At 50.9% G+C, this 21215-nt stretch overlaps 6 protein-coding genes across 6 annotated transcripts; 5 read left to right on the top strand and 1 right to left on the bottom strand.

The window, feature by feature from the left end:
* Positions 1 to 507: 507 nt before the first annotated feature.
* N7515_003600 (sulfotransferase family protein) lies at positions 508 to 1470 on the top strand (the record flags this gene model as incomplete). The annotated part of the gene is made up of 2 exons (XM_056664344.1): positions 508 to 1176; positions 1234 to 1470. 2 exons carry the CDS (start codon positions 508 to 510, stop codon positions 1468 to 1470), a joined length of 906 nt encoding a protein of 301 aa, XP_056523401.1.
* Positions 1471 to 2722: 1252 nt separating this feature from the next.
* Positions 2723 to 6654, top strand: N7515_003599 (C2 domain protein; the record flags this gene model as incomplete). Its single annotated transcript, XM_056664343.1, has 5 exons — positions 2723 to 3088; positions 3142 to 3177; positions 3239 to 3613; positions 3666 to 5153; positions 5212 to 6654. The coding sequence occupies 5 exons, from the start codon at positions 2723 to 2725 to the stop codon at positions 6652 to 6654; spliced, it is 3708 nt and encodes a 1235-aa protein (XP_056523400.1).
* Positions 6655 to 7799: 1145 nt separating this feature from the next.
* On the top strand, positions 7800 to 13333 carry N7515_003598 (uncharacterized protein; the record flags this gene model as incomplete). The annotated part of the gene is made up of 6 exons (XM_056664342.1): positions 7800 to 8723; positions 8776 to 9024; positions 9080 to 9401; positions 9460 to 11152; positions 11208 to 12229; positions 12282 to 13333. 6 exons carry the CDS (start codon positions 7800 to 7802, stop codon positions 13331 to 13333), a joined length of 5262 nt encoding a protein of 1753 aa, XP_056523399.1.
* Positions 13334 to 13822: 489 nt separating this feature from the next.
* On the bottom strand, positions 13823 to 14782 carry N7515_003597 (uncharacterized protein; the record flags this gene model as incomplete). Its single annotated transcript, XM_056664341.1, has 1 exon — positions 13823 to 14782. The coding sequence occupies one exon, from the start codon at positions 14780 to 14782 to the stop codon at positions 13823 to 13825; it is 960 nt and encodes a 319-aa protein (XP_056523398.1).
* Positions 14783 to 15894: 1112 nt separating this feature from the next.
* Positions 15895 to 17646, top strand: N7515_003596 (putative DNA polymerase iota; the record flags this gene model as incomplete). The annotated part of the gene is made up of 1 exon (XM_056664340.1): positions 15895 to 17646. The coding sequence occupies one exon, from the start codon at positions 15895 to 15897 to the stop codon at positions 17644 to 17646; it is 1752 nt and encodes a 583-aa protein (XP_056523397.1).
* A 774-nt stretch (positions 17647 to 18420) lies between these two features.
* Positions 18421 to 20896, top strand: admB (uncharacterized protein; the record flags this gene model as incomplete). The annotated part of the gene is made up of 2 exons (XM_056664339.1): positions 18421 to 18484; positions 18546 to 20896. The coding sequence occupies 2 exons, from the start codon at positions 18421 to 18423 to the stop codon at positions 20894 to 20896; spliced, it is 2415 nt and encodes an 804-aa protein (XP_056523396.1).
* Positions 20897 to 21215: the final 319 nt, after the last annotated feature.

Genomic DNA, 21215 nt, shown 5'->3' with positions numbered 1-21215 from the left:
CTTGACGGGCGACGATACCCGCCAGGCCTGACCTTGATTCCAGTCATCGCCTTTTAGTTAAATATAGTCATTTACTCTCAATTCAATTTGCTTGTTTGTTCGTTCATTATGCGAGTTGATGCGGATCAATTCCAAGTGCTTATTCCGCAGCATACGTGTCAATCTTGGCTAAAACAGTTATGCTGAGCAGAAGCCCGAGCTTGCGATTAGAAACCGCGAAGCCTGTCCCTTTAGATTGCCCGATAGCTGATCCACGAGCACTGTTTTCAAGAATGGTTTTACAGTACAGTCACCAATAGTTTCCGAAATTCAGGAAGTTCCATTGACCTCCACACCTCTTAACTTGATTCCCAGAAAATGACTTGTCACTTCAGGCGCCCCGCCGCATTCCTAATCAGGCCCCCCATCGGCCCGCGCCGGGAATCATGTGACCCATTGTAGCTACTACTTATGTGGAAGACCCTTCTTCCCAAGCTTACGCCAGCTTTAATTATTTTTCGAGCTCCAATGTTCGCCCTCCAACAGTTACTCTACGGATTTCCCGAACCGGCTCCGCATAAACGAAGCAAGCCCCTTGAGGTGCTTTGCTTGGGCTTACCACGCACCGGAACTGAATCCCTAAGCGTGGCCTTACGGACTCTGGGCCTGCCAACATATCATGGCTGGGACGTGGTGTTCGAGACAGATGGCAGCAAATTGCAGCACTGTACTGAGCTAGTGCGGCGGAAATACAACGGTGCTCACGATGGCGACGTGCAGATTACCAGCGCGGAGTTCGACATTATCCTCGGTGATCACCAGGCCGTCGTTGACTCCGTGTCTGTTTTATTCGGTCCCGAGCTTTTCGCCGCCTACCCAGACGCCAAAGTGATACTCAACGTGCGTCCGGATATAGACGCCTGGTACCGCAGCATCGACAAAACCATCGCCCAAGGGATCGGTCAATCATGGACTCTGTGGGGGATGCAGTGGTTCTGCCCGCAGATTTATTGGCTTTACAGTCTTTATTTAAGATATGGATATCCAGGCGTGTTTCGTGGCGTGCCTGGCACAGATGGTATCCAGCGAAACGCAAAGTGGGTCTATCGCGACCACTGCAACATGGTCCGAGGAATGGTGCCGAAGGATAGGTTGCTTGAGTGGTCCGTCGATGATGGCTGGGAGCCGCTCTGCAAGGTATGATTTGAAATAATCTGGATTTTCTCACAGAACTATGGCTGATGATAGAGATAGTTTCTCGACAAGCCTGTTCCCGACGAGCCCTTCCCCCGAACTAATGCTCCAGGAAATTTCGCCGAGCGGAAAGATGAACTCGTCAAAAGGTGCCTCGTTCAATGTGTGCGCAACTTGACTCTCACCTCTGTGACTCTTGGCGGGATTACCACTGCTATTGTAATGTGGTGGCAGGGACGGATCCCGGGGGCTATAAGTCTAAGCGACCTCCTCAGGCGATTCACCAGAATGACCTAGAATCAATAGTTAGTTATGCGGATGGAATTTCATCTAAAGAGTTGAAAGATGTCCATTTGACCCACACTTTCCAGACCAATCCAGAGAGTTTCTATTTCACACTTGGCCTATTTGGCGCGAGCCGTGGTGTAGGCGCACTGGTCGTTGATAATCCCCGGTTCCATAAGTTGAGCAGACGACATCTATAGAGCTACATGAATATGTCACACTCGTGACTATGCATCTCCAATGTGAATGGTCAATGTAAGCGATCGAAAATCGAAATGTAGATCCGATTCAGGCACTCGTATATCCTTGCCGCATTGGTCTAGCTTCGAAATAGAGCTTCAATATTGCCTCGCGAACTCCGCTGATAGCCCTACATGAATAGCCTTTGAAAGGGTCGTGCAGATCACAGGCCAGGCCAACGAAGTAGCCATCGTCACCGGCTTTGTCGTTGTCGACTCACATTCATCGCTTAGGTATCGGTGCCTTCCAGACCAGAGGCTATCAATATGTTCGTCTTTGTCCTACTTTATCTCCTGAGAACCGAAGGATTGGTCATTTCTCGGAGACAAAGGGCGGGAAAATTATATTTCAAGCTTATTAGGTTTCCCCCATGTGCTCACCCCCGATGTATCTATAGAAGTCATTAGGTGCTAGTCATCGGTCACACCTATGACGTCATAAGTTGTATATTGATGTGTCGCACATTCATACGCTGTACAACATAGGGGCTGGTCCCAATGGACTTGATCCCGGTTACATCGACAAATCAATTTAATAGTCAATTGAGTTCCATGCTGGGAGCTCGAATTGGCAGTGTGAAAGCCGCTGATACTAAGTTTCAAACAAGAAGAGTCAGGCTTCTCGCGATGCCAAGACCGGGATTCCGCTGAGATTGACAAACACCCTGGAAGCAATAGGCACAGATTAATATAAATGTGGGGAAGCCAGGAGATCGGCTGCAAATTGCATCTGAGATCGATGATAGGCGGTTGAGCTCTTAGAATAGCGTCATCGCCATTTCCCAGGTTCACGTCGATGACGTAGCCACGTGGAGAGCTTCTAGCTCCGCCCATTTTGAGATCTCTTTCTATGATAAACTTCTCTGCCATTCCTAACTTCTCATCACTCAATCACTTCATCACAGGTGAGGGTGTTGATGTTGATAACGTATATTTGACCTTTTTACGCTATTGTACAGCCAAATTACCCTTTTCACCTACGTGAAGAAACACATCTAGTTCGTTTCCTTGGACAACTTCCCAACATGGCTTCGGGTCAGCAGCCTCAGTCCCGTCGGGTCGGGGAGCACTGGAGCGGTGCTAATCCTATTCCAACCATCTCTCACTTCATGGAACATATCGACGACCAAAAGAAGGAACGCGATGTCAAGATCGATGAGGAAAACAGAGCCAAAAAGGAACAGGCAGCACAGAAAAAAGCGCAGGGACAAGCAGGAAAGAAGCAGGAGAAGCAGGAGAAGCCAGAGGAAAAAGATGGAGAGGCTGTTACTCATCAGCCACGCGACGTCTCGCAGGCCAAGATCCGCACGGTAACAGACCCAACCACGGGCAAGGAGATTGGAGTTGAAGATCAAGACGAGACAGCCATGGACGCTGTCAAGAATCCAATGGTATGTGGTATATCGCCAAAGCGCCATGTGAGCAGCGACTAATCCAATTACAGTTGACCGTTCCAAATGCAAATCTTGGAAAAGAGACAGTAAGTCGGCTATCATTTGGATTATGTTTTCGAAGAACTCAGTGCTGACACCTATCCGTAGGACGTCCAAACTAGCGCCAACCAAGATCTTGGAGACTACAAAGAAAGCCAGGATGTCACTGCGCCCCCAGATCCTATCGCCGAGGGCACAACCTCCGACGTTCCCATTCGAGGAGAGAAGACGAATGTCCTCTTCCACCCCACACCAACTGTTTCATATCAGCCCATGTTTAAGGCTTTGGAGAAACGTGCGACAGCATTGTGTATTGGTATACTCGTCGCCGTTATTGTACTGGGACGAACATTTGGAGGATCTCTCTGGGGGCTTATTCCCCTGGCCTTCTGCATCTCGAGTGCCGTATGGTTGTGGGCTCAGGAAGTGATTCGTAGTGGTCGCGAAGTGGAGTGGAGTAGTGAGCATATCCGAGGACAGATGGTGAGCTTTTGCATATTATCGTTGTCAATAAGAAAAGCTAACCGTCGACAAGGCCACTGCCAACCTCCTCCCTGAATCCGTGGAGTGGATGAACAGCTTTCTCGCTGTCCTGTGGGGCCTCGTTAATCCGGAGATGCTTACACCTGTGGCCGACACAATTGAGGATATCATGCAAGTATCTGCACCTAAGGTTGTCGAGAATGTTAGAATCGCCGAAATCAGCCAGGGTAACAACCCCCTTCGGATTCTGAGCATGCGAGCTCTACCCGACGAGCACGTGCAGGACTTGAAGGACAATGTTCACGAGGAGAACATGAAGAACAAGGACCCGCAGGAAGCTGCTGCTGCTGAAGAAGGTGGAAGCTATTATAATATGGAAGCCGCCTTTGCCTATCATGCAAAGCCAACAGATCAGACTGCGTCTTCCAAGGCACGCAACATGCACATGCAACTTGTTTTCTATCTTGGTGTTCGAGGCCTGTTCGGTGTGCCATTCCCCGTATTCGTCGAGCTGATCGAATTTGTTGGAACAGTCCGCATGCGCTTCCAAATGATGCCTGAAGCACCGTTTATGAAGGACGTGACTTTTACTTTGGTCGGAATTCCTCATGTTAAGGCGGGTTGCATGCCAATGGTCCGAAAGGGAGTGAACATTTTGAATCTACCATTGATCTCCAACTTTGTCAACTCCGCCATCGCCACAGCATGTGGCATGTTCGCAGCGCCCAAGTCAATGACCATGGACCTTGGTATGATGCTGACAGGAGACGACATTCACAAAGACACATTAGCCCTGGGTGTTATGTGGATCCGTATTCACCGTGCAGTCGGCTTGAGTAAACAGGACGCTCGCGGTAGCGAGGGTGGCGGCAGCGATCCGTACATCAACCTATCCTTCTCAAAGTACGGCAAGCCCATGTACTGCACACGTGTGATTACGGATGACCTCAACCCCATTTGGGAAGAGACTGCTGCTCTTCTCGTGACACCAGAATTGATCAAGGCCGACGAAAACCTGAGTATTGAGCTCTGGGATTCTGACCGCAATACTGCCGATGATATAGTCGGCAAGGTCGAGATACCCATCCGCGAAATGCTCCAGCACCCCAGCCGGATGTATCCCCAGGTTTCAAAACTTAAGGGCATGGATGAAGGCAGCGAGATGCCGGGAGAGCTACACTGGGAAGTTGGGTACTTCGGAAAGCCCAAACTCCGTCCAGAGCTACGCACCGATGGCAAGAAGAAAGACCTTCCTGAGAACTTCAAGGGCAATCCCACCTTCGAAGATGAGAAGGGTAACATCAACAACGACGAGGAGGATGCCGTGGTCCACACTCCGCCTGACCCTATTTGGCCTAGCGGTATCGTTCACATCGTTGTTCACCAAATTGTCAACCTCCAAATTTCCAACATCAAGGGTAGTGACGGAAACCGGAAGGGCAAGGAGTGGGAACCAGCGAAGGCATCAGGCGAGAACACAGAGGAGCAGGGAGACGATTTGCCAACCAGTTACTGCAAGGTGTTGCTGAATGACCAACTGGTGAGTCTCTCGACAATCTATCTTCATTCCTCGTCCTGAAACTAACTGTACATCGTAGGTATATCGCACTCGTGCAAAGGCTGTCAGCTCCAATCCTATCTTCAATGCAGGGACTGAACGTTTTGTACGCGATTGGCGCTCGGCTATCGTTACCATCACCGTGCGAGATCAGCGCTACCGTGAACACGACCCTATCCTTGGCGTCGTTCCCCTCAAGCTGTCCGATATCCTCCAGACTAGCTCGCAGGTTACTCGCTGGTATCCTCTCGATGGAGGTATTGGCTTCGGTCGCATCCGTGTTTCCCTCCTGTTCCGCCACGTGGAGACCAAGCTGCCACCTCAAATGCTTGGCTGGGACGTCGGCACCTTCGAATTCGCCGGACAGCAGATCACCGCGAAGAACTTTGGTCGACAGGCGAAGATCAGGTTGCGCACTGGTGGCAGCACTGGCAAGCTCACCCGGCACCACTGCCAGTTGCAGGGAGATGATGCAGTATACGACACATCTGACGAATCCTTCCGCGAATCACTGCGCATGCCCGTGAAGCACCGATACCGCTCTCCCGTTGTATTCGAATTCCACACCCAGGGCAAGCGAGGAGCAGCAGCTTATGCTACGTTGTGGCTCCAGCATCTGGTCGATAATGAAGAGACGGATATCGACATTCCCATTTGGACAACCAAGATGGGTACCCGTTTGACACAGAACTACATTACCGAGGAGAACTGGAAAGCCAAGGAGACACCTGGACTGGAGGATCTGAAAGAGGTGGGCCGCTTGCAATTCCGCTGCAAGTTCTCGCCGGGTATTGACGAGTCACACGAGCGGTTCGTCGTTGACAACGACTCCCGTGAGACCTTCGAGACCTGGGAAGCGTGCATGTCACAGGGCGTCCGCTCCCGCACTGTGGACATCGAAGTCCCCGAAGAGGTGCAGGAAAAGCACGACAAGTCCTTGATCGATGGACGCGATGTCTTGAAACAAGCCTCACCCGCTGAGCGTCGCAAGTGGGTCGACCGCACGGGCCACGACTGGAGCGGTGCCTTCGGCCATGACCCGCGTGCCTACGTAGATTCCAGTGGTCGCAAGGTCGCCGAGCCCGGCCGAGATGATCCTCGGCATGACCCGTACACTCCGCCCCCGCTGAGTAGTCAACCTTCGACTACGCCCAAACTGGAAAACGAACACAATGGAGAGGAAGATGAGGATACTTCCGACTCAGAGAATGAGGACTCCAGCTCCTTGTCTGCGGGGCCCTCGACAGTCACCAGCAGCGATAGATCTGGGCCTTCATCGCAGGCTAGCATGTCCACCAGCGAGATCAACAAGGCCAATAAACGCAGCGAGCAGCGACAGCAGCGTGGTATGATGCAGTGGCGTCCTGCTCGGAATGCTGCTTTTGCGAAGGATGAGGCCAAATTTGCGCTTCGGAAGATGAAGAAGAAGATCGGAATGGGTGATCTCACTGGTCGTGAGCCGGATGTCGAGACTGAGACTTAATGGATTGTTTTGAGCGTTGTTTTCGGGTTTCTCTTTATTGCGGTTTCAATGTCCTTTCGCGCGACCGCTGTTCTGTATAAAATACAAATATCATGAATATGACTACCACCCTTTCCCGTGGGCTACAAGCCAACGGATTCAGGAAGTAGGACTGTGTCGTGTCTGGTCCATATCTAACGTCGAAGTGAACAGGGCATGTGTACAGTACCTTTCTAAATAGAATACCAACAAAAGATCTTATGTCCAGTTGTCAGTAACCACTTGATACATGGAGAGTAGTTGGTTCATAAGAGGGGGAAGCTAAGCCCGAGGTAGTGAGCACGTACATTCTCCGATACCCTGGCGTTGATGCCGAGTGCCAGACGCGTATTCCATTAGCGAGCTCTCCGCCAACTGGCAAGTCTCCAACCAACTGGCAAGTCTCCAGCCAACTGGCGAGTCTTCAACCAACTGGCAAGGCTATGTCCCACGACTTGCGCCAATAATCCCACTGCGGCATGTGCCGCGTCTAATTATCTGACGATTAATTCCATGGCAAAAGGTATCAGCTTTTCAACGTTGGTTCACAAACTGCTTAATCTCATCGACCTCGAATTCAGCGGCACATAGGTAGCGCGATCAATAGGTAGCCTTAGGTAAAAGCACATTCGTGAACATATTCAATAGTTAGCCCTAATCGAGCTACTTACACACCTCCAGGTTGGATGTAAGCCTTAATTGCTTAAACAGCCACGCGAGATAGGTATCTGTTCAACGATTTCCCAACCAGGCTTTTGGACACTAACCAGCCTTATGGAGACAATTTGTCGAATGATACTTCAGAAGCGAAATTGTAATCGACAGAAACGCCGCATATTAGGCAGCTGAGGGTGCGCGGTTTCAAAGTTGAGTAGCAAGCGTTGCCGATGTGGAGTTAGGCCGCTCGATGCCTGCTGTGATGCTTGGCGATAACCTAAAGGCTGATTTGATTGGCTAACTGGATGTGATAGTGGGGTCTGTTGCCTAAGGATGACTGGCTGTCAAAGACTAGCCTGATTAGGACGAACGTATAGATCGAACATATAAAGATCACTCTTTTCCGGCCAAAGATGTAGTTGTGGAATCAATTATTTCTCATATTTTGACTATAATACTTTACCGACACAATGGCCGCTTCTCTACCCACTGTTCCAGTGAAGCACAATGACTTCTTGAGCTATGTTCAATCTCAACCAAACACGCCGATGGCGGACTTGGTCAAGCCTTACAATGAATTTGATGCTTTGCTGCGCAAGGCATTTGCCCAGGAACCCTCGAATCCCCTGGTGAAGGACAATCTCGTCAACATTGTACCAATGTATGACCGGGCCCGCTGCAACGATCTACGAATTCGGGCCCGGGACCTTGCATCTGAAACACCAGAGCAGAAGGCGAAGTATATTCTACCCCTGAGTGACAAAGATCGCAAGCCAAATGGATCACCGGCAATTGTCCCCACTTTCGATGAATTCAAAAACAACTTCACCCTCTTCACAGAAGGCAGTCTGAGCGAAATTGACTGGTCGAACGTGGTTGTCGCCGGTAGTGCTGTCGTCACCTCTCTGTTGCCTGTACCGGAGCAATATCGAAACTCGAAGCGTGGTCTTCGTCAGTGGTATCATGAAAAGTTCGCTCCGGCATCTGATGTGGACCTTTTCTTGTATGGCTTGAATGAGGAACAAGCAGTTGAGAAGATCAAGCACATCGAGGATAAGATCAAGAACACAATTCTTTATGAGACCACCACTATCCGAACAAAGAATACGATCACGATTGCTTCGCAGTATCCGAATCGTCATGTGCAGATTGTGCTTCGGATCTACCGTTCGATAGCCGAGATCCTCACTGGGTTCGACGTCGATGTTTCGTGCACTGCATTTGACGGCCGACAAGTCTATGCCTCACCACGTGCCATTGCCGCATATGCCACACAGGTCAATCAAATTGACTTGACTCGTCGCTCACCATCGTATGAAAATCGGTTGTCCAAGTATTCCCACCGTGGATTCGAAGTTTTTTGGGATCCGTTGTCCCGATCCAGAGTTGATCCTGTGAGCACATACAGATACAGCGGCATGGAGTTTCTTTTGCTGACAGTAACAGACAATCTTCGAGCGAAGCTTCAACAGAACAGTGGGTCTTGCACGACTCTTGGTCTTAGAGAGGCTTCCGAAGTCGGACGATAGAGACGAATATTTGCGGAAGAGGCGTCAAGAGCGCGGTCGTCCTCCCCTCAACATTTACATGCGGCGTCGTCAGGGCCGAGAGTTGAAAGGAAACATCAAGGATGACTGGGAAGATGAGGTTCCTGAATGGCAGGAGGCAGATCAAGTGTCTGATTATCACACCTTTGTTCGTACCACCACTTCAAGCCCTGCCAAGCTGTGCTTTGCTGACCACTGCATAGACGATCCCATACGGCCGAAACTTCAATGCCAAAAAGATTGAAAAGCTGTTGTATACCAAGGACTTGCTTTTGAATGCTCAGTGGAATCAAGGCACGGACCGTGATGTGTATCTTCACCGGCATCCCGCATTTTTTGGCGAGGCCGAGCACGTCATTCATGATTGCTGTGGCTTCTGCCCAACTCCTGCCACCGATGAGGAACGGAAAGTTGCCGAAGAAGAGAGCAAGATCTACGTTTCTGGGGATATCAGCTTCCTCAAGGATGACCCCGGTCGCCAGGAGATTGGCAGCTTCAACCCAATCACCGAAACCGATTGGACCGGTAAGGATTCGAGTTTATTCTTTTTCTTGAGAGGTTGACCTAACATCGTGTGTTACAGAAATGGCATATGTTGGCCGCACTGAGCGGCTGTGCAGGGCGATTGTCGCCGATGATTTGGCTGCTGTGGAAGCTTGCCTCGCAGAGGAAGGATCCGACCCCAACCGACGCGACTACACCGGTCGAACCCCTCTCCAACTCGCTTGCATCTCTTCGACTCCAGAGATCGTCGAAGCTCTTCTGAGACATGGTGCTCGAATGATCCCACGCATGGCGGACGGAAAGACGGCTCTGCATCTTGCTGCGGCCCGAGGACACGTCGAGATCATTCGGATTTTGCTCACGAAGAGTAACGAGAACGAAGAGGCAGAGGCTCAAAAGCAGGACGCTCTCAAAAAGAACAAGAAGGAGATCGACCCGAAGCCCTCGGCGGATCAAGATGATGAAGAGATTGATGAAAGCGACGAGGATGATGCCTCTCGCACATCCGCCTCATACGTCAAGGTCGAAAAGGAACCGCCTCTCGTCACATACGACACAATCGAAGAAAATGACCTTGAGCCCGATGTTTACGACGTGAATGTTGTTGCATGGGATAGCCGCGCTTCACCCTTGCATCTCGCCATGCTCAACGGCCATATCGATGTCGTCAAGGAACTCGTCTCATCCTTCGGCGCTGACGTTCTACTGCCGGTCAAAATCCTGAACGACTACAACAGGAAGCCGGAAGCAGCAATCCTCAACTTGGTTCTCGCTTTCTCCCTTCCATCGGAAAAGGCCATGGAGACAACGCGGGCACTTTTGGAGCTTGGTGCCTCAGTTGCCCAGGCCGATCTGAAGCAACAGACTGCACTCTACTACAGCATCCAAGAGAGGCGAAGTGATATGCTCGAGTTGTACTTCGAGCACGATATGCCGGCAGTGAAGCGGGCAATCAACCATTTGGCCGTCAGTGGAGGTAGTTGGTCCCCAAGCTTTTCATCTCCCCTCATGGAAGCTGTGAGGAGGAAGATGCCTGAAATGGCGCTCAAGTTATTGAACGCAGGCGCAAAGCCAGATATTGAGCTCAGCGAGCTGGTGAAGGCCTACAAGATGGCCAATCCCGACGATCGCTATTTCAATGGTCTTGAAGACCGCCTGAGTGAGACCATGGAGCAGCCAGTCTTCCTGGCCACCACTAACGATCTTCCTCTGATCGCAATGGAGCTGCTTGACCGCGGGGCCAATCCAAACACAACGTTCAAGCAAGGATGGGGCAATGACGGCCAAAGCCTATTGGACTCTACCAGGAGCAATCTGGAACAACTCCGAGCATGTTTGAGTGCCAGTCCCGTCAGCCGATCTCGTGGGCAGTTGCACGCGATGTTGTTTGACGACGATGAGTTCTATTTGGCTGAGTTCCCATCTGACAGTTACCGACGGTTTGCTGCAAAGGCTTCTCTAGAGGAAGCACGCAACGCTAATCGGGAGATCGAAGAGAGAATCGAGAAGGAAGAGTCGAGTCTGAGCACTATCGGCGTCGAGGCGAAAATGAAGACCGTGTCTGATTTGATACGTGACTATGAGAAGCTTGAAACCCGGCTTTTGGCCAGTGACGCGAAGACATGGGCGGAACTTCACCCCGAAGATCCCAGAAACAACGTTGTTTACCCTCAAGTTCACTACCCGGAAGTTCGCAAGAAGGCTTTCAAGCTCGAGTTCAAATTCAACAGGCCTGGCCTCAGTGACATCCAACGCGAAGGATATTTCCTACTGTACGATGCCCCCTTGAGACCGAAGAACAAGATCATGCTAACATTCGAATCACAGTTTTGAAGCAGCTTGGAATGGCGACCTTCAAACCATCCAATATTTGACACTCGGTATGTGGGGACCTGCTGGGGATCAAGCGCCCCTTGAGATCGCGGTAACAGGTGATCATGGTCTTTCATGTCTTTCGATCTCGATTATGCGGGGACATCTCGATGTTGCAAAGTCGGTTCTGGACATTCTTCGTCAACAGTACATGCCTGAGCAACCTCGTGGCCAAACCCGATTTGAGCTCGGGTCCGATGACGAGTCAGATGACGAAGAGAACCTCAATATTGTTGGCGAGACCATTGATGATACCTTCACCCATGACAATGTTGGAGAGGTCGTCACCAAGACTGAGAGCAAGGTAAGCCCTATCAGAGCTTTGCAATTCAACTTCACGGCTTCTCTGTTCCTGGACCCATCGGCTTTCAAAGAAGCAACCAAAATCGACACTTCTAGGATGCTTTCGTATCCTTCTGGGCAGCCTGTCTCCCCCAAGGATATCGTCGGTCTTGTCAGATTTGCTATTTACAAAAATGATCTCTCTCTTTTGGATTTCATCCTGGAAATGGAGGCGGATGTTACACGCGACGATCCATCCGAAATCAATGCCCAATACACCAGAGATCTGGATTTCCAGCTTGCAATCTCCCTTGGTCGGGTTGATTGTCTTACGAAGCTCATCCAACACAGCGCAACTGGTCTTCCACTGGCTAAGTTAAGCTCGGAATCTGGAGTCGAAGCGCCGAAGGAGCCTCGGTACTACCAAGGCCTGTCAATCCGCGGAGCAAAGCGTTCTGACTGGGCGAATGCCGGTCGTCATGAGACAGCAAGCTCCTCGTCTGATAAAAACACTCCGCTTTTGATTTCTGCTTTCCAGGGAAATCTTGCCAGCACAGAGTTCTTCCTCGGCACAGCACCCGGCCGGTATTACCTGGAGTATGTGAATTCTCATCCCGAGAATAAGGATGTCAAAAGAATTTCTAAGTCCAAATTGGGACTTGAGGCCTCCGTTCTGAATTGGCTGCAAACAAGAAGTAAGTTCCTCTCCAATGCAACAATTGGCCGACTTGACTAACATTTCAACAGACAATCTCGTTCTTCACTGTGCAGTCATGTCAAAGCCGAACCAAGAGTCGGAGCGCCTAGTTCAGTACCTCATCGACCATCACCCCGAATGCTTGGAAGCCCAGTCTGAGAGTGGAAAGACTCCGCTGGCCTTGGCCTTCACCCTTCGTCGGGTCAACTGTGCTCGCATGTTGATCGAGGCAGGGGCCAACCAGGCGACCCGGGATAGCCAAGCATACAACCTCCTCCACATGCTCCTCGATACAAAAGACCTTCCGACCTGTTCAGACTCCAAGCAATTTACCGAACTTGTCAGTCTGTTGGATGAGAAACTGATTCCCACACTCCTGACTCAACGTGCCGGAGAAGACGCACGCACGCCGTTCGCACACTGGCTGAACTCATACCACGCATTCCATCCCCAGGACGGGATGTCATCTAACAGCAACCGGGTCTCATCCGGAAATGACGAGTCTGTGGTCAAAACCAATCATGAAATCGTGACGTCCATGACAAACGCAATTCTCGATTTGGCCGCACCAACCAACCAAAAGCATCTGGAGCTCTTCGATGGAACAGGCAATACTCCGGCCCACATGGCAGTTCGGCAAAATTATCCTCAAATCCTGGGCCAACTCCTTGACCGTCGCCCTGACCTTCTCTATCGCGAGAACTCGACTGGAACAACTCCATTGGAAATGGCCGTGGATGCCTGGGTGAACCATACCATATCTGCACGCAATCAACGTGGCGAAATCGATTCCTCGGCCGCGTGGGTAAATGTCGCTCAGAGACAGCCTGGATACTTTGACGAGGCCTACCGAGAGTCCAACAAGCGCGAAGAGAGCGTTCAGATTATGCTTCGTGTTTGCCAGGAGAGGGCCCGACAAAGTCCCTCGAAGAGAAGACTTGTCAGTCTTTTCGAGGCAAATGAGGTCGCTAAAAGGCTAGCTACGACGCAGCGGGCGTCCGATAACAACAGGGGCAGGTATTTCCGCCGTCGTCGTGGTCACGGTGAACAGGATGGTGGTGATGAAGTGGAACAGTGGACATGTCGGGCTTCTCAGTGGTAGACGTTTGATGATACGGGTTGAAAGCTTATGTATAAATTCCATAGAGGATTGGTATATGTCCTAGTGAAAGAATAGGAAGAATACACAAACCTCAAAGTACTTGGAATATCCTTTGAAACATGAAAAGGCTCTCTCTGCGAGGTTACATCCATAGAAGTCCATGGTGAGCGTACTCGTGTCGCGAGAGACCTCAGGGTCGCTGGATTTGGGGAAATCAATGATCGAGTTCGTAAACCTTGCATTTTGCTCATCACCTCAGGTAGACTTTGCGGCCCCTTAGGTGATTATCGATATGAAAGGGCATATGCATGAAAGATAAAATGCTAGGGGCGAAGCCACCATAAGAAAAGGGCGAATGCGCCTCAAAGCCACCGAAGAAACCCAAACAACGCCTCTATACAACATGATTCGTAAATGATATATGCATCGCCATTATACACGTTAAAAAATGAGAAGACATCAGCCATGGAAGCATGAAGAAAAGGGTATTCAGTGACCGGGTTCAGATGTGGATATCAGAGACAGCGACTCCGACGAGGAATTCGCCAGTGTCAATAACGAGACACCGTCAGGCGCATTGTCCGAGGCATTATCAATGGGCCCCAAAGTCCACCTCCACTCCCTGCGACGCTTGACACGATGGTCGCGTGGGGTCTGCGGCGTGGAGGATCCATCAGCCTCAACCCCATCGAGCAAAGCCACCGCCCGAACCTGGCGCTCAATACCCATCGACCGCCGCTTCTTGCGTTCCATCTTGGAGAGCGCGGGACCACAGATGCCTTCATCAGCACTAGTATCGTCGCCTGACGCACTGGTCTCTGGTAATGAGGAGGGGCTGGAATCCGAGTCCTCTGTTTCTTCTTCGGTTTTGGGGTGGGCGCAGCTCGGCTCGGGTGGGGTTTGGGGGTCATTCTCGTATTGCACAGCCTCGGGACTCAGTAGATCGATGTGTTGTGCCGTGTAGCGTTCTGTCCTGATCTCTTCTTCCAGTGGACATCGGTAGCTGACTTGCTTTTTGGCTGGGAAGAAGACGCGGCGTGATCCTGCGCCATTCGGTCCATTACCGCCCGCAGAAATGGAGCCTGAACGTCGTCGGGTTGAGTGGTCGAGGGGAGAGTTGCGGAGGATGCTGCGCACGCCGATTGGGAGTTGGTAAGGGTTGCGGTGGTTGAAGAGGTTGTTGGTTGGGTGGAGGAGATAGGGAGAGCTGGGTTTAGAGTTGAACCGGGCGGCTTTGGAGGGCGAGGTGGTTGCGGAGGATGGGGAGGTGACTTCGTAGGCGTTCTTAAAGGTGTTGCGTATGGTTGGGGATGCAGTTGGAGCCGTTGCAAAGGAGAAGGAGAGGCCGGTGTTTGAACTGCCGAATGTGCGAGGGAGGGAGGTGGTTTGTAGGGTCAGTTTTGGTCGGGACGTTATCGTGGTTGTGGCATCTGGCGATAGACACGACATGGTGGGCGCGAAGGGTGGAGGATCAGGAGGATCAGCCGTCATTAAGCATCAAACCAAGAAGAAGAAAGATGAAGGGTGGTTATGAGGGGGAAATATGCAAGTGGTGGGGTTTTGGCTTTGAACTAAGAATAGAGGAGGTTGGCGCTTGCAATGATGTGATGGAGAAATGCAAGTCCGGTCACTTTCTCAGAGATCAACTTAGAGTACAAGACAGAATGTACACATTCTTATCCAGTTGATGTCTCCGTTGATCTACACAGTAAGGTAGTAGAGGAGCAGAGATTTCTTTTGCTCTCACTAAATTGGTAGGCTAATTCCAGACTCAAGTGGATGCGCAACTATTGACGCCACACCCAATATGTAGACTACATTTCTGTTGCCATTCTAATTTAATCTTTTTTATGTATTTTCATTAATTTATTCTTCACCTTGTCTTACGCTTTTATTTGCCTCTAATATATGGTGTGTATTTAAGATCAGTAGAGTAACAGACGCCTAAACTATAAAAAGAAACAGGACCCGTGGGGTCTCCGGGGAGATCTACAAAGTACATCAACGTACCAGTGGCGACAAAGACCTTGACTAAAATTTGGTAGATCTAAACTCACATGGTCTTTACAGAGTCTCATAATTCATTCTTTATATTATACCCTCATAAAGGATTATCTGGGAACTTGAGAACAATAGCCATGGAACACGATTGAGTCATGGACCTTATGGCACGTAGCTAGATGAGTCTCCAGTTGAGTCATAAAGCATTTGAAGTTATTTCATGGTGGAATCTCCGCTGGATATCAGAAGCAAACTCGATGGTACAAGATAGAGTTATCTTCTATTTATAGCTGTAGGCAGAGAAGAAGAGGAAAAAGCCGATGTGGCATTGAGTTACCGGATCCAACATCTTATCGGTAGTTGACCCACGAAAAGGAAGACCTCGATTGTCAGGCAGAAGCCACAAGCCACAACGCCACATCAGCCACAGACAGGTGTTGATCCCACCGAGGTTCAAAAGTTATCTCAACTTCCGTTGTTCCATGGAGTCTAATCAGGCACCAAAATAAGTCCATACATGGGCACCCCTCACATGATACATCTACATCAGCTGAGGGGCCATGGCTGCACTAGTGCGGAATGACAGTCGGATCATCCTCCACTTGGTGACTCCCCCGCGTTCGCATGTCAAAGACCTTCGAACTAATTTTATCCAGGACTATGACTGTTTCTATGCCTCAGTCTTCGAGGTGGAACAGCCTGCATTGAAGTCTCTCCCATTGGCAGTCCAGCAAAAGCAGATTGTGGTAACCTGCAATTACGAAGCCCGCCGACGAGGTCTGCATAAGTTGCAGCTCATCAAAGATGCAAAGCGCATCTGTCCAGATGTAGTCATAGTTATGGGGGAAGACCTAACCAAATTCCGCAATGCCTCCAAGGAGCTTTATCTATTTGCTCGCTCTATCGTTTGGGGTGGGCGTGTCGAGAAGCTAGGCTTTGACGAGCTCTTTCTGGACGTCACGGAAATGATAGACTACAACACTGGTGTGCTAAACCCAAATGACTTGTCGAACTCGTTTTTTCATCTTGATCCAAAAGACCCGACAGTCGGGTTTCCCTACAATGCCACGCGATTTCAGGGGTCAACCTTTCCCGCAACCGAGCCAGATCTCATTGCTCCGACAGATCCGTCTTCGCTAGAAATGAGGTTGCTTGTCGCATCTCATTTACAGGGTCATTTACGGGGTATGTTGGAGCATCAAATAGGATTCACAGCTACTGGCGGGATCTCAACCTCCAAATTGCTGGCAAAGTTGGTCGGAAACGTTCACAAACCCAACGGTCAAACGACTCTTCTGCCACCATACACGGCCACCGGAGAAACTCCAAGCAACGTATCTCTGTTCCTAGATGATCATGAGATCAGAAAGATTCCTGGAATTGGGTCACGAATTGCCCAGAAACTAGAATCCCACATCATCGGGCAAGAGACTGTCGACGAGGCTATCACAGTTCGAGATGTCCGACAGTTCCCTGGTATGGGTGCACCCCTTTTGGAGAAGGTCCTAGGCGGGCCAGGTTCACCCAAAGGCATTGGGATGCGTATGTGGAACATTCTCCACGGAGTAGACAATTCTGAAGTGCTAGAGGGTCGGGATGTGCCCACTCAGATCAGCATCGAGGATTCATATGGCCGTCTGGATACTCTCGACAGTGTCCGGCGGGAGTTAGAGATATTAACGCGAAGTCTCATACGCCGTATGAGAACTGATCTGCTTGATACAAGTGATGATACTGTTCCCCAAGGGCAATGGCGTGCTCATCCCCGCACTCTGCGCTTATCGACCCGGCCAAGACCTCCGCCAGACACAGATACTGGACGCACATACAGTTACAACCGCATCTCTCGATCTACACCATTGCCGCCCTTTATTTTCAACTTGGACGAGAATATTGATGCCTTGGCTGAGCGGTTAGTCCGTGAGAGTCTCATTTCCATGTTCCGCAAACTACATCCGGAGAAGTCTGGTTGGAATCTCAGTCTGTTGAACGTTGCAGTTACCAATATGGTGGAGAGGGCGGGTGATCAGAAAAAACACAGTGGACGTGACATCGGGAAGATGTTTCGACAGCAAGAAACGGTACTCAGGGAGTGGACTGTCCATGAACCCGAATCCTCGCCACCAGTTGAGGCGCCACCAATTGAAGTGTCAAGATTGCCACCCGAAAGCCCCGAGATACAGCCACAATTGGAGGATGACTGGGATGATGGTGACGACGAACCCGTGGGTATGGAGTGCCCTATATGTGGGGTGTCAATTCCACACTTTGCGCAGCTGGCACATCAGATGTATCATTCTGCACCCGAGTAATTGTTAACATACACCATTCTTGACCTGGGTGTACAAATAAACATACGCAGTAGATCCATTATTCGGCAGCCTTGACTGCCAAGCGCCGGTCTTCCGCACCCCCTGTTCATAGCGCCTTGGCCTAGAGCCACCTACGTGTACAGCGTACGTACGCAGTTATCCCCGATATAGGGAGACTTGAAGGGCATTATCATTTATCTCCGTGAAGGAAAATTTCTCTCAATGTTCGTGAAAAGATTGTGGAGTCGTGGAGACAAGTTGTAACAGTCATCACCATTGAGTAGTGTATGTAGTCCGCATGCGGTGTTGTACATCATTTGCCCTACTCGGTACGTATTAGACTTGCAGACCTTTCCATACTTACAGAGTGTTCAAGGACTTATCGAATCAGGTAAAACCTCCAAATAGATCGAGAACCAAAATCCCCATATTAATTTGGGACTTGGGACTGTCTCAGTCCACTTTGCCAAGCCACGGGGCTGTGATGAGATTCCTAAGCACTTGGCATTTCAGTTCCAGGGCTGAACCGATTCAACCGACTCCAATCTTTTCCTTTGAATTACTCGAGTTTAGTCCTTCTTTTCATCTTCTTTTCCTTCTATTATTCCTTTGTTCCTGATATTTTCAAGTGAGGCGTGGATCTCTCCCCTCGTTCCCTGAGATCCCCCCCCCCAATGGTTGCCTGTCAGAGCCCTCGAACTTGAAACTCAGTTCCTCTAAGACCCCGAATCCCCTCAACACCGGGGAAGGTCAACATACTCTGCAAGTATTGCAATGAAATTCTCTACTATTCTGCCCTTCATTGGTGCATTCTCCTCGCTCCTTCAACAAACTCATGGTACGTACCCGAGACACATGGTAGCCCCGTTGCCTGATAGCCACCTGACAATCTCCAATAGCACGGTCACAGGCCGCAGAGGCTATTCAACGGGTAACGGCCATCGATAATGCGATCATTCGAACCCCATCACACGAAGTAGACCACCTGTCGCATTTCGATCTCACCTTCGACTTACACCGAGACCACAAGCGGATAAAGCTAGAACTCGAGCCAAATCATGATATCCTGTCTGAAGACGCCTATGTGCAATATATCGGCATTGACGGCACGATAAGACATTCAGAGCCGATCAGGCGACATGAGCACAAAGTCTTTCAGGGGCGCGCCTTGGTGGGGTCCGGAAAGGGAAGATGGACGCCTGTGGGTTGGGCAAGAATTACCGTCAAAAGGGATGGTCTGGAGCCTCTGTTTGAGGGCGCTTTCAGTGTCAACGAGGACAAACACCACATTGAGCTGCAGTCGAATTACTTGGACATGAAGCGCCCGATCGATGCCGATGTCGAACCACGGGACGGGGAATCCATGGTTGTCTACCGCGATTCGGACATGTTTCGCTACACTCACTCGGAGCTCAAGCGGTCGCTTCCGGTGGACACGGGCTGCAGCTCAGATCAACTGGACTACAATGCGGATCTATCGAATTCGATTTTTTCCTACGATATTGCCGGATACGACGATCAATGGGGTGTTACCTCGTTGAACTCGTTGTTCGGACTGGGCAAGCGACAGTCGGATGTCGGCGGTGTTTCGGGTAACACTGGTGGTGTGAACCTCAAGTCGACTATCGGCGATACCAGCGGATGTCCCAAGACCAAGAAGGTTGCTTTGATCGGAGTCGCGACGGATTGTGAATTCACCCAATCGTTCGCATCTTCCAACTCTACACCAAAAGAAGCGGCCAAGGACTGGGTTATCAACGTGGTAAATACGGCTTCTAGTCTCTATGAGGATGCATTCAACGTCTCGATTGGTCTGCGCAATCTTACCATCTCCGATGAAGGCTGTTCCTCCGAGGGCTCCTCTGCTACGCCGTGGAACGTTGACTGTAATGGCGGGAATGTCTCCTGGCGGTTGAACGAATTCTCCAAGTGGCGCGCCTCGCATTCGGATGACAATGCGTACTGGACCCTGATGACGAATTGCCCCTCAGGTAGCGAGGTTGGAGTGGCGTGGATGGGTCGTCTGTGCTCGTCAGATCTGGTCACCTCTGGCGCCAATTCGGTGACAGGTGCGAACCTCGTCGTTCGTAACACCGGCGCTTCCTGGCAAGTGTTTGCCCATGAGTCAGGTCACACATTTGGAGCAGTGCACGACTGTGATGGGGACGGATGCAAGAAGAAGCTGGAAGCCTCCTCGCAATGCTGTCCGCTGAGTTCGTCAACCTGCGATGCCGGCGCAGGGTACATCATGAACCCCTTTGCCACAAACACATTGACCAAGTTCTCCGAGTGTACCATCGGTAATATCTGTTCGGCCATCGGCAGAAACAGCATCAAGTCCTCCTGTCTCTCCGACAACAAGGGCGTCGTCACCATCACCGGCAGCCAGTGCGGCAACGGCATCGTCGAAGCCGGCGAGGACTGCGACTGCGGTGGCGAAGAAGGCTGCGCCGAAAACGCCTGCTGCGACGCAAAGACTTGCAAATTCAAAGACAACGCCGTCTGCGACGACGCCAACGACAGCTGTTGCACACAATGCCAGTTCGCCCCCGCCGACACCGTCTGTCGCGCCAGCAGCGGCGTCTGTGACCTCGAAGAAACATGCAGCGGCAACTCGAGCTCCTGCCCTGCAAACAAATACAAAGACGACGGCACCTCATGCGGCCCCAAGGACCAGGGGCTCGCCTGCGCCAGCGGCCAGTGCACCAGCCGCGACTACCAATGCCGCACCGTAGTCGGCTCCCTCCTGAACACCAACGACACATGGGCCTGCGAGGGCACCACCGAACCATCCTGCGTGCTCGTCTGCGGCGCTCCATCAATCCAACACTCCTTTGGAACAACCCCCTGCATCAGCATGAACCAGAACTACCTCGACGGCACGCCCTGCGACTCAGGCGGCCGCTGCCGAGCCGGCCAATGCCAGGGCTCATCTGCTCTGGGTTGGATCCGCCAGCACAAAAAGCTGGTCATCGGCATCTGTGTCGGAGTCGGCACGCTCATCTTGCTCGCTCTCTTCTTCTGTATTTATAGTCGCTGCAAGCGCAGTAGACAGTTGCGCAAGGCCCGTAAGGCCATCCCCCCTGGCACATATCGTCGTTATAATGGGCCTCAGCCCACTTCTCGCCCGCCTATGGATCAGTGGCATGGTGTACCCAATGGAGGGTATCAGAATATGCCCCCTCCTGCTGGATGGCAGAATATTCCGCCTCCCGGGCCTCCTCCTGGGCCGCCGCCACGGTACGCTTGATTGCGCTTTCTTTGCTTCTACTTTATCTACTTCATTGGTTTTCTTGGTTGGAATTTTCTCTTTGCATCCGGTTCCCTCTGGGATTTGCGGCGGGTATTTGGGTATCGGCATCGCGGATCGGTCAACATCTGCGCTCTAGGTTAGGCGTTAGGAAATGCCATTTCTACCACTGTCAGTCAGACTGTATAATTCATCCAACTGGTACCCGAGTCATGTGCTACGACAGCTCTGGGGTAGGGGCTCTCTTCCAAGGTTGTCACCTAGTATTGGCTGTCTGTAATCGCATCTTGCTGACCAGTACATCGAAACCACTATGGCG

This window comes from Penicillium bovifimosum (genome assembly GCF_028826915.1).
Source record: "Penicillium bovifimosum strain IBT 22155 chromosome Unknown utg000003l_segment0_segment0, whole genome shotgun sequence".
In the NCBI taxonomy this organism is placed as follows: Eukaryota; Fungi; Ascomycota; class Eurotiomycetes; order Eurotiales; family Aspergillaceae; genus Penicillium; species Penicillium bovifimosum.
The sequence above is the reverse complement of the archived record's forward strand: the minus strand, read 5'-3'. Positions and strand labels throughout refer to the sequence as shown.